The sequence below is a fragment of the Barbus barbus genome, assembly GCF_936440315.1.
Source record: "Barbus barbus genome assembly, chromosome: 6".
NCBI lineage: Eukaryota > Metazoa > Chordata > Actinopteri > Cypriniformes > Cyprinidae > Barbus > Barbus barbus.
The window spans coordinates 23,485,886-23,498,308 of NC_136734.1; the positions used below are offsets into that span (position 1 = coordinate 23,485,886).

Genomic DNA, 12,423 nt, shown 5'->3' on the forward strand with positions numbered 1-12,423 from the left:
GATTTTTGGCAAAAAAAATTATTTATTTCCTCCGTATTTCAATAGATATTGTGATAATATTTCAATTACTTGACTTCTTTTGGCCAAAAAAAAAAAGAAAGGAAACTCATCATTTACTCACCCTCATGTTTTTCTGTATGAAATGTTTGAAGAGTGTTTCAACTGTTTTTTTTTCTCCATACAATGAAACTCAAATGTCAACACAACACTGACTTGTCCACTGACATTCATTATATGCATGAGGGTGCTAAATGATAAGTATGACGTTTTCCCATCATTGTTGTCAAAGAATTGAATATAAAAATAATTACAGTTTCAAACTGATTTGCAACCTCAAACATATTGTTTGAGTGAGTGCTGGTGCGTCAAAACCATATTATTTTCACTTGTCAGGGGAATCAACCTATGAATACCTCACTGAGTGTCTGAGTGTATCAAACTGGCAAGCTTGGGATTTTTACTATTTTAAAAAATCCACACCTCACCACTAACAACTGTGTAAACTCTTAGATCATTATCTGATTAAAACAGCTGACCTTCTCCTCCCTAACAAACAATGTCTATAAATAACCCTAGTAAATGGGTGTGCATTATAGTGAATTTCATTAAACAAGAACAATTGCATCTACTGACCCAGCACACCTTAATAACACAGAAAATCTAGGATGTGTTTTGGCCTGTTCACTATCTTTAAAAAAAAAATTCAATTCAGAGATAAACAGCCACAAAACTGACAGACCCCCACCCCTCCCCACTCGTGTAGACCTTACCCCAAAACAACAAAGATGCACTGAACGATAACATATCTCTAAGTGCTGACAGTTTCCAATTAGTTTATTGATTTACTCCGAGAGTTTAGTTAGTGCAAGGCAAACTGTCAGGATGCTCGGCTTCTGGTTGCTGCTCATCCACTGTGGCAGCTTCATCCAGCAGAGACGGCCGGCTGATCTTTACTGCGTGCTTGACTCATACTCATCCCCCTTCTTTCCTCATTCCTTTCCTCCCTCTCTCTTTCTCTCTTCCTCTCTCTACAATTGGCCATCTGCTTGTGTGACTGTGCGCCTGCAGAGCAGGGTCCGGCTGCTGCCTGATTAGCCTCACAGACACTGTGGAGCTCATCAGCTGAGAGAACAGACTTGCACTTTGCTGAGGGCTGCTGCAGCTTTGCTCTGCTGAGATTCACCTCTGTGCACCATGTGTCCACGGAGCTTCGATCCTGCAAGCTGTTACTTGACAGTCAGTTACGGGCTTGTACTTGGGTCGTAGCAGTTTACGATCATGATGTGAATTTCAAGATGGGATTTTAAGAATTTAACTTGCTGTACAAGACATCCATTAAGTTACAACAATAATAACAAATGCTTGTGACTTAACAACTATTAAATTCTTCAAATCTCATCTTGGTATTTACATCATGATAATATTATTAATAATATTATTTAGCAGTTCCAAAGGTTCACAGCAATTTTAACTCAATTTTAACTCAATTAAAACTATTTTATTATTAACAGTATTAACTTTATTATTCATTGCTTGTGACTTAATTTAATTTAACAAAGGTAAAATTCTTAGAATTTTATCTTGGATTTTTTATACAAAATAGTAGTAGTAGAAGTAGTAGATTTACAGTTATATTTCATTGTGAACTTTCCTTGAAAGTCAGAGTAAGAAGGAGGAGAGAGACCACCCATCAGAAAAATTATAAAATAAAAAAAATAATTTTTCAGTGTTGGGTGTAGCTATTCAGTTAAAGGCACCAATCATCTTTTTAATAGATTGTTTACTCTAAAACGTCAGCCTAATTTTTTTTAAGCAAATTGATTTGAATAATGTTTTTAAACAGTCCTGACAAATGGAGATAGAATGCAATGTCCAAAACTATTTAGTTAAATAGGAGCATACTGCATATTTTACACAAAAAACTGATGCCCACATAACATTACCAAGATGGAGTAAATTTATGATAGTTCACTGTGCGGACACAGTTTGTGGCACAAACTACCTACAAGCCCCTTCAACAAAACAAAAGTCCAATACAACATAACCCCCATTACACTACACAGAATAATAAATAAAAAATGTATTCCTCAGGGAAACCATGGCCTCGCTTTACACACTTCCTCCAATTACTCCACCTCAGTAGGTTCAGCCATGAGCTTTTCTGCTCCACAGGTTCTGTCGTTCCCCAGGCCAACCGAAAAGAGGAAGCTTTCGTCGTTCCAAGCTTTGTCTCTGTCTAATTGGCTGGCAGTGTGACCCTGTGGGCTCAGAGGAAAACGGTGCCCTTAAAGTGGAGTACACCGAGTAGAATTATTGCTCTTAATCCAGGAGAATGGCCTCCACCACGACCAAACCTGCTGCAGTTAATTAAAGAGAAAGGCTGAAGTGCAGGCCTGGTGGCTCTAAGATAAGTAAGAGCAGCAATTGACAAAACTCAGCTGAGGCTGACTTTTTAAGATTGTGGATGGAGATTGAGGTTATGCTATTGCGAACGTAAAAATTCCAATTAAGATGCGAGAAGTTTACTCAAATGTGAGATCCATTTAGATGCAATCCACTGCAGTGATGTTGTTTAAAATATTAAGCACACTCTTAAAAATAAAGTGCTTCAGAAGGTTCTTCAAGTGATGCCATAGAAGAACCATTTTTGGTTCCACAAAGAACTATTCAGTAAAAGGTTCTATAAAGAACCCTCTGTTCCTTACCTTTTTATAATCTGAAGAACCTTCTTTCACCACAAAGAACCTTTTGTGAAACAGAAAGGTTCTTCAGATGTTAAAGGTTCTTTATGGAACCATTTAGACAAAAAGGTTCTTCTATGTGTCACATTATGGCTTGGTGTGAGGAACAGATATATAAGTTCCTCAACAGTAAGCTGTTAATTGTTCACAAACTGGAGAAGTTCACATGAATATTCAACTTGTGTTCCACTGGGAAAAAAAGTCATCAGGGTTTGGAACGGCATGAAGATGATTCAATTATGGCCAATTTTATTTATGAGTGATCTATTCTTTTAAAATCCAAATCTCATTTATAAGTTTCACTTGCACAGTTCTAGACGCCAAAAACACACTTTGGCTATTGTTGTTTTTTAATACAATTAAAGAAAGCACATAATCATATTTTAGGCCTATTTTCCAGATTGTAATAGCACTTTTCTCCTATGTTCCAGAACTGTCAGATATTGGCTAAATTATGCATGGCAGCACAATTAAAGCAGATGTGAGTCTCAGTCAAACAGAGAAAACAAGTTCTCTGTATCTACACGCAAATACAAACCAGTGGAATATATCCAGTCATAACTCTGTAAGGCAGACATAAAATGAAATCTTGGCATTTCCAGTTTTTACCAGGTGATTGTGTGGCTGTATAATATATACTAGGGGAACATTTGCTTGGACAGCATCTACAGTTTTTAAATTTATAATAATACAAAAATGTAAAAAAAATAATTCAGCTTTTGATTGTGATAGTCTTGTTGGGGTCTGATGGTTCTGCTTAATTCTGTGAAACATCCCGCAATGAAAAAAATAATTTTATGGGAAGCATAACACCTTCATTATATTGCATTTTTAAGGTTTTTCCATGCAATGCTTTTAAACAAAAATGCAATAGTATCCACTATTTGTAAGAAAAATACATACTGTCAACACAACTAGGCATGAATGAAAGAGACATGCCCTGAATGAACTTGTGAGTTGTTTTGAATGTTTTATATATTTTGGAAACTAAATGCACTTTCTTTTAGTGAATTAAAAATATGTAAGCTGTATATGTAAGCTGTTTATAAAATGACCTTTTTTAACACTTTCCACTGGCTGATTTTCCCTATTTAAATATTCCCTATGGGCAGTAATAGCCTTAATAAGAATACTACAGCCTGCTGTACATTTGTGTTTACTGGCAGGGAGCATTATTAGACTGTAATTTAGCCACTGCTGACATACTGTTACTTACGCATATCTTATGATGCATGATTGACCTCTTGTGTTTTAATATGAACTGCCTTTTTTTAATTTAAAATACACTTTGCTGCAGGAATTTTTAAAAACAGCACTGGATGACTATACAAGACTCAATACAGACTGACGTTATGGTGCATATTTGTTGAATAAAGTCGTTATTTTAGTTTTATTTCCGTACAAAAAGTATTCTCGTTGTTTCATAACGTTACGGTTGAACCACTGATGGCAGACTATTTTGGCAATTTTTTTCATACTTTTCTGGACCTTGACAGTGTAAATTAATTGGCAGTCAATGGGACAGTCACAAGCCTCCTGGTTTTCACCTAAAATATCTTAAATTGTGTTCTGAAGACAAACAAAACTTTTACAGGTTTGGAACGACATGGGGGAAAGTGATTAATGACAAACTTTTCATTTTGGGGTGGAGTATCCCTTTAATTTCTCCCACTTACAACTTTAACTTTACATCTCGCAATGTGGCTATGCAACTTTAAAACTCTCTTTATATCTCACAGCATGGCTTTCTAATTCTACACTTTACCTCACAATAATGTTTTTAGTCTTTACTTGGAAACATGCTTTCATACCACAGAGACAAATGTCATACTCGGACAAGTGTGTGGTTTTGTGAACAATAAGAAAAATGAACCATTTAAAAAAAGTAATGTACTTCTAACATGATGTAATATATATATATATATATATATATATATATATATATATATATATATATATATATATATATATATATATAGTGCCCTCCATAAGTATTGGAACAGTAAAGACAAAATTGCTCTGTTGGTTGTGGAGTCAAGACATTTGCAAATATGATTAAAAGATGAATATGAGACAGAACTACAGAATGTCACATTTTATTATTAGCCATTTCAACACATACATGTTTTACCAATTTAAAAGAACAGCACTTTTAGGGTCCATCCCACTCATTGATGTGAGCATAAATATTGGGACAGTTGAACATAAGGCAGATATAAACGCTATAAACACTATAAAAAGATATAAAAACTATTATTTAGTTGCAGATCCCTTGCGCACAATCGCAGCAGTGAGTCTGTGACCCATAGACATCACCAGACTCTTGGTCTCATCCTTTGAAATACTTTTCCCAGCCTTTAATGCAGCCAATTCCAATTGTTGCTTGTTTTGGGGAGTTTCTACCTTTACTCTCCTCTTCAGCTGGTCAAATTCATGTTCAATTGGATTTAAATCTGGAGACTAACATGGGCAATCTAAGACTTTCCATTTCTTTTTCCTTATAAATTCCTTGACTGAACTGGCAGGGTGTCTTGTCTCATATTCATCTTTTAATCATATTTGTAAATGTCTTGACTCCGCAGCCAACAGAGCAATTTTGTCTTTATTGTTCCAATACTTTTGGAGGGCACTGTAAATGAATATTCATGGCATTTTACAAAAGAAAAATGCCATTGTCTCTGAGATTACAACCCAAGCGAAATAATGAGCACTCTGACAGGAAACTCATATATATTCTCATTTGAAAAAGTCTATGGCAAGTTCTGAAATCACAGCGCTCACTTTTAAATTACTACCCATGAAGGCCACCCACTGACTGTGCGGAAGTGAGCAGCTTCAATTATAAATGCATAAATGCCAAGAGGAACGTACGTGCACAACCATGAACATAAGGCATTTTTCATAATCAACAAGCTTAGCTCTTGTTAAAAGCAGAAACGATTCTCTAATTTTTAGCCCTGTGATAACTGACTGCTTTATCCTGTATGTTTTTACTCACCTTGACAGAGATCTTCCCCTCATCCTTTGGTAAGTGTGCAGCCAGGAACCAGTCTCCCGGGAGGGGGCTGGTGACATTGAAAACCCCTGTGGTGCGGTTGGGCAGCGTCCATGTCAAAGTGACAGCGAAGGAGCCTGGTACAATGGTGTCCTTTGGAAAACGTGTCTGGAGGGGGTTGATTACAGGTGGAGCTCCTGACCTGAAGTACCTGTAAACCAAGATCAAAGTTACATTTTAAGACATGCTGTGGGCTGTTTCCTTGAATTAGATCAAATGCATCAGTCATTTGTATGTCCAAGACATAGGAAAACTATACTGTATATCACATGTGCATTTCGAGTGAGTAGATGTATAAACATAGTGAAACAAGTGAGTCCACAGGGCCAGAGAAAGCACTCTGAAGTCAGTCCTGAATCAATTAGAATGGAGAAGAGGCAACAATTTCTCACTCGATCACAAGAGAGGAAGTGGAGCATTGCGACTAATTATAAATTATGCATGAAGTAAATCATAAACAAATATTCTTTAACTTCGTCGTTAATGTTTTGAGCAATGCTTACAAATTTAGGAAGCATTGATTTGGAACAGCGCCTCGACTAGGCTGCAATTACACGTAAAGGAGTGAAGAATGAAAGAGACGAAAATCATTCACTTACATCAGACTCATTTTCAACACAAAACCGCAATGTGCTTCTCTTCATTTCGACATGGGAGCACAAGGCCATGAAAGTAAAAAAGTCTTCCCTCGGCCTCTAGCCTGTCAGTCAGGATACAGACACAGGCAGACAGTAGGAGCCTGCAACAAATCATGCCATGACACTTTTTCTAAAAGGCTTCACTGTCTGCAATTATTTTTGCTCAGTGCACTGCTTTGTGTCTCCTGTAGTTTGTCAGTCACAACCCTGACAGTCCGTGTGGGGAAAAAAGCCCTCGTATGAAGGGTTTCACAACAAAGACTATCAATTACTCTTTTATTCTCCGTTTCTCTCATTTTCAGTGGTAAAAAATGGCTTTGTGAGACAAGTAACGATGGCAAAAGACAGCACAGCCACATATGTGTGTAATAGAGTCACACAATAATTCAGACATACCCATGATGAATACTGATATTGTATTCATCACTGACTCATTTTAAGTGTTCACCTATGGATTTATCTTATTAACTATGCACAGCTGGCTAAACACCCACAAAAAGAAGAATATAACACCTGGAGAAAGCTGTCTTTTTCCCATTGCTCAGGTAGTGCAGCACCCTCCGGAAATATGCCTTTTGAAATCTGGGTCAATGATGTGATGCTCACTTTTTGTCGTAGCTATTAAACCAAAATATATACATATATACAATGACTTGAATACACCCCACTTAATTTAAAAAAATATATATAATAATTAATATTAATCTGGATATTCTTTCATGGAAATAAAAAACATGTTATAAAAGTTATAAAATATGTTGTAAAAATGTCACTTATGTGTCTAAAAAAAAACAGGAAATGATAATGTAGAAAGGTAAAAAAAAATATCCTTTACCCTTGGGTAGTTGACAAATAAAAATTGGACTGTGTCTTATGGTGTGACATAGCAAAAATGTAGAAAAGAAAAACTACAAATAACTTGAGAAAAATGTATCTTCATTCTTAGTTACAAATAGCATGAGAGAGGATTATATTCAATGTTAGAATTTATTTTAATTTTTTTTACATTTTTGCTGTCACACCATAGGACACATTGATACGTCAACTACCCCCTTACAGAAAACCCTTAAAGATACAAAATAAATAAGTAAAACAGGACAAGACCCTTGCAGATATAATATATATATATATATATATATATATAATAAACTACCTCAACAAAAACACATAAACACATAAGTCTTTAAAATATCAGATAATCTCACCAGCCAAAACTGATTTCTTGTCTATACAGTATGAATTCCTTTAAGGAGGTCAACTATTAACTATTTTCTATTGCATGGTAGTAGTAGTGGAGCTTCTACTAGAATGGATGAAACCTGTTTGCAAAGAAAAGGGTTTGATAATATATTTTGATATTTAAAAATTGACAATTACAAATTCTCCCATTTTTCTTTGAATGGCCTTGCCTCATAATGTCTCTGCATTTCTTTGTGTGTTTCTCCTTCACAAAACAGGCATGCAATCTTCAGAGATGGTCATGCTAGCCCAGAAGTCCTGGATCCTTGACAGGTAATAACTCAAAGTACTTCTGCTAGAGCTCTGCAGGGGTCTTATTCCAAGACGGAGACCCCATACTGCTTACGTGAATGTGACGACATTGTTGAAGAACAAGCTTGTGTTCAGCACCATCAGACAGATTTTTTCAGCACTGAGAAATTATTTTATCTGTGTTGTGTTTTGCACTGAGCCATGAACTTTTTCCTTTGAGGCTGGCAGTGGAAGCTCCAGATTTTTACTAAGACGCTGCCTTGTAGTTCTGAGGGAGAGTTCAAACTATAAAGACATCCATGCAGGTAATATGAACACACTGCACAGACTCTCAGCTATGGTGCTAGGATATTTTTTAACAATGTTAAACTATAACTTCAACCAAAATGCTGCCATCTAAGATGCAGGTGAGTTTGTTTCCTCATCGGAACAGATTTGGAGAAATTTAGCATTACATCACTTGCTCACCAGTGGATCCTCTCCAAAGGCTTGGCTTCATTATCCTTTGCAGAGCATGCAGTGCTCTGTTGTGACCCAATTAGTCATACATCCATACATGTTAGCAAATCACATCCAAACATATCACTGCCAGGCTCATCAAAGCAATACAGAGCTGTCCGATCAGAGTCCAAGCTGTATGTAAACTGACCCTTCATCAAACAAATCATCATAATCAGATCAACATGCTCTGTAGTCAGTGCATTTCCTCACAATGTTTAAGGTCACACACATTAAGGTATTAATCTCTAGTTGTCAATTAGGCTGGAGAGAGTTTGAAACAAGGTTTGTTAATTAACACAAGGCAAGTTTGGCTACAAAAATAACACAAATGAGCACTCAGAAAAGCTGCGAGACAAAGATAAGAATGACATTGGTATTATGAATGTCAATCCATTAAAACAAATGTAATCAAGTAAACATGTGATGATTAATCTATCAAATTAAAAGCAAAAATTAGATTTATCAGTACTTTCAGAGAAACGATCCTGCATGAAGGTAATTTGAAGATACTGTAAGTACGTACAAAGTATATTTTGGAAATGATTATGCGCAGAATTATCGCAGGCACTTCAAAATACAGTGAATAAGCCTTGGTACCTTATTACCTTTTAGAGCATACATTAGCTTCTTGTTCATCAAAAATTTATAACACTGTGTGTATGATGCAACAAGCTAAATGCAAATGTAAGTTTGTTCTATATAAAATAAAAAATACTCTGGAAGAAAAGAAAACACTTTTCTGACACTCAGTCTATGCATTTCTGACACTCAGTTTGTCACAGAGAATAAAGGAAGTAAAAGAATATTTACATGTTTTTAAACAGCATTTTAATCTGGACTAAAGCATGCCAGCCCAGAAAAGATATCTAGGTTCAGACCATGGCACTATTGTTTTATTGGTCAAGGATATTTTGAATACAGTGATAAAAGCTTAAAGGATTATATTGTGATATGAAAAGTAGATATGTAACATGCCAAAATCATTAAATTGACATCAATTAGATTTTTGAACTCAATATATTGTTTTGTTTTTTTTATATTTAAATATGGGTTCAATCAAATGCATCTTATTCAACTCATCAGCTTGATATCGGAGACTCCAAGACCAGAAATGAGTGCATCAGAGAAAGGAGGCATTTAAAATTAGCATAGTTGGGGATACTAAATATGAGTAATAACCACTGATGTGACAGATGCTTTTTTGCAAGAATAAATAGTTTAAAACTTTTTATAATTTAGTGTACAAAATGAATGTGCTAAATGTGCTACAGCCCTAATTATTACCTTTGAATACATGTTGCCTATGTCAAAGTCTACAAAGAAGAAAAAAAAGTCTTCACAGTTAACTAAAAAAAGAGCATACACTCATATGAAGTTTTAGTGAAATTTTCACAAAAACGTAATTATCAGAGTTGTCGCCTCTCCTTGTTTTCAGCACCATGGACAGCAGACGAACAGAAAGACAAATGAGGCACACCATAACATTTAGTTATCTTATTCAACTCATCAGCTTGATATCGGAGACTCCAAGACCAGAAATGAGTGCATCAGAGAAAGGAGGCATTTAAAATTAGCATAGTTGGGGATACTAAATATGAGTCTAAAACCTTGATATTAATATACTCCAGATATCAAGGCATTACTTCAGTGTTGCTGGCACGTAGCAGGAGTAGTTTACATTTAGGCCATGTGTCCAATTTTTTCTTTGCCAGCTGAAAATGCCAGGCGCTCTTTTGAAAACACCCAGCTGTGGCCCTTGAGAGCACTTTGGAGGCAAAGTGTTTAGCTAAAACCATAGTGAATGGAAACCACTAATATTTAACTATTACTTGTTCACAGTCATTGTACAAGTAGAATGTGATGGTTGGTGATGTTGTCATGTCCCTCCTCCACTATGAATGGATGGCTGGGTAAAACTTTTATCCACACAGCCTTAGTCCCCAATTGGACTTTGTTCTGCATGTAACCTGTGGTAAACTTTGAGGTTAAAATGAAAAATTTGACATGCAGCCTTTGTGTTTTTGTCACTCATTTCCTAGTTTATGTCTTGATTAGGTCTGTTGACAATCTCATCCCCTAGATCCTGCATTATGTAAATTAATGGCATAAATCTTGCCATTCTTGTTCTTGTATTTGTCTAAACAAACAGGCATGAAATGCAGATTGAGTGCTGGAGACTAATTGAGGTGAGGTTATTTCCATCATTGTTTTGCTGTCTTGCATTACCATGCCTTGTGCACTGAGTGCCCAGTCCCTCAGCGAGCATGTGAGATGAATTAGAATCTTAAGATCATTAATGTGCATGACACTCGCTGTCTTATTATTGATGTGGTAGAGATAAAGCAAAGACTCCAGGCTTCAGCCAGGAGGCCAGACACAAACATCTGTGACCTCAATTATAATGTGAATCCGAACATTACATCACTTATCCCTAAAACCCACATTGCACATTGATTATCTGATGCGGTGTGTCAGTTTCACATAAGAAGGCTTCCCAAAAGCACTGGCTTGATGTTTGAAGGATGGTCCAGCGAAAAGGGACTGCTGGGAGGACCTCATGAGCTCTGTTTCTGCCCAGGCCCCCTGGTTTGTATGGGCCGCAATTAGAGTTGTCATGGCCTGTCCAGCAGCATCATATTGATCTACGGTTGTAGCGCAGGGCTGTTATCCACTAGACCCAGTCGTCCTGCTTTCTCCCATTTCTTTATCTTATCCTCCCGCTTTATCTCTCCCCCAGCTCCAAGTACAGCCTGTTTTAATTACCATCTCTCTATGGCACCCCCTGCATGCTATCTGACAGCTGAATCGACAGAATGGAGCCCTGCCTTGTTCATTATGAAAACAGCAAGAAGACCTGGGGCCTCATGGCAAAACTTGTGTGGTAAATGTTCTGTATGCACAAACAGTGCAATCTATGGAGGCACATCTATCTATCCATCTTAACTTCCATATAGTCATCTTTCTGTCTGTCTTTCTGTCTGTCTATAAATCCATCCGTCTTTATATATCCATCTTTTTATCTATCATTCTTTCCTTCCATCCACCCACCTATCCATATATATTCATCCATCTTTCTATAATCCATCCATGTATCCATTTTTGATCCATCTTTGTCTATCCATCATTCTATCCATCCATCTTTCTATCCATTTATCCATCTATCCATCCATCAATATGCATTCATCATCAATCTTTTGATCCATCTTTGTCTATCCATCCCTCTTTCTATCCATTCATCCATCTATCCATATTTCTGTCCATCATCCATCTTTCTATCCATTTATCCATCCATCCACCCATCCATATGCATTCATCATCCATTTTCTATCCATCTTTGTCTATCCATCATTCTATCCATTCAACTATCCATTCCATCTAGCTATCTATCTATTCATCCATCCATTCATCCATGCATCTATCCATCTATCTTTCTATCCATCTTCCATCTATCCATCCATCTATATTTCTGTTTCCATCTTTATATCTATTCTTCTTTCCATCCACCTATCCATATATCATCCATCTTTGTTCATACATACATCCATCCTTCTGTCTAGCCATTTTTCTATCCATCCATCTTTCTGTCCATCCATCCATCTATCCAACTTTCTTTCTATCCATTTTCCCTTCAGCCATCCATATATACATCAACCCATCCGTCCATATCTTTCTGTCTTTCCATCTTTATATCTATCCTTTTTTTCTTTCTATCCATCCATCTTTGTCCATGCATGCATCCATCCATCGTTCTGTCTAGCCATCTTTCTATCCATCCAGCCATCCATCCATCTTTGTCCATGCATGCATCCATCCATCCTCTGTCTAGCCATCTTTCTATCCATCCAGCCATCCATCCATCTTTGTCCATGCATGCATCCATCCATCCTCTGTCTAGCCACCTTTCTATCCATCCATCCATCCATCTTTCTGTCTGTCCATTTATTCATGCATCCAGGGCCTCATCTCCAGCTCTAAAGGCTCGGAACGCTGCCTTTAG

At 36.8% G+C, this 12,423-nt stretch overlaps 1 protein-coding gene across 1 annotated transcript in view; it reads right to left on the reverse strand.

The window, feature by feature from the left end:
- Positions 1-12,423, reverse strand: part of LOC306870744 (transmembrane protein 8B-like) — a gene marked incomplete at both ends in the record, with an annotated part of 118,208 nt that overhangs the window by 60,690 nt on the left and 45,095 nt on the right. The window contains one exon of the mRNA XM_079418167.1: positions 5,740-5,947. Coding sequence (XP_079274293.1) covers positions 5,740-5,947 — 208 coding nt within the window. The remainder of the gene's footprint in view (positions 1-5,739; positions 5,948-12,423) is intronic.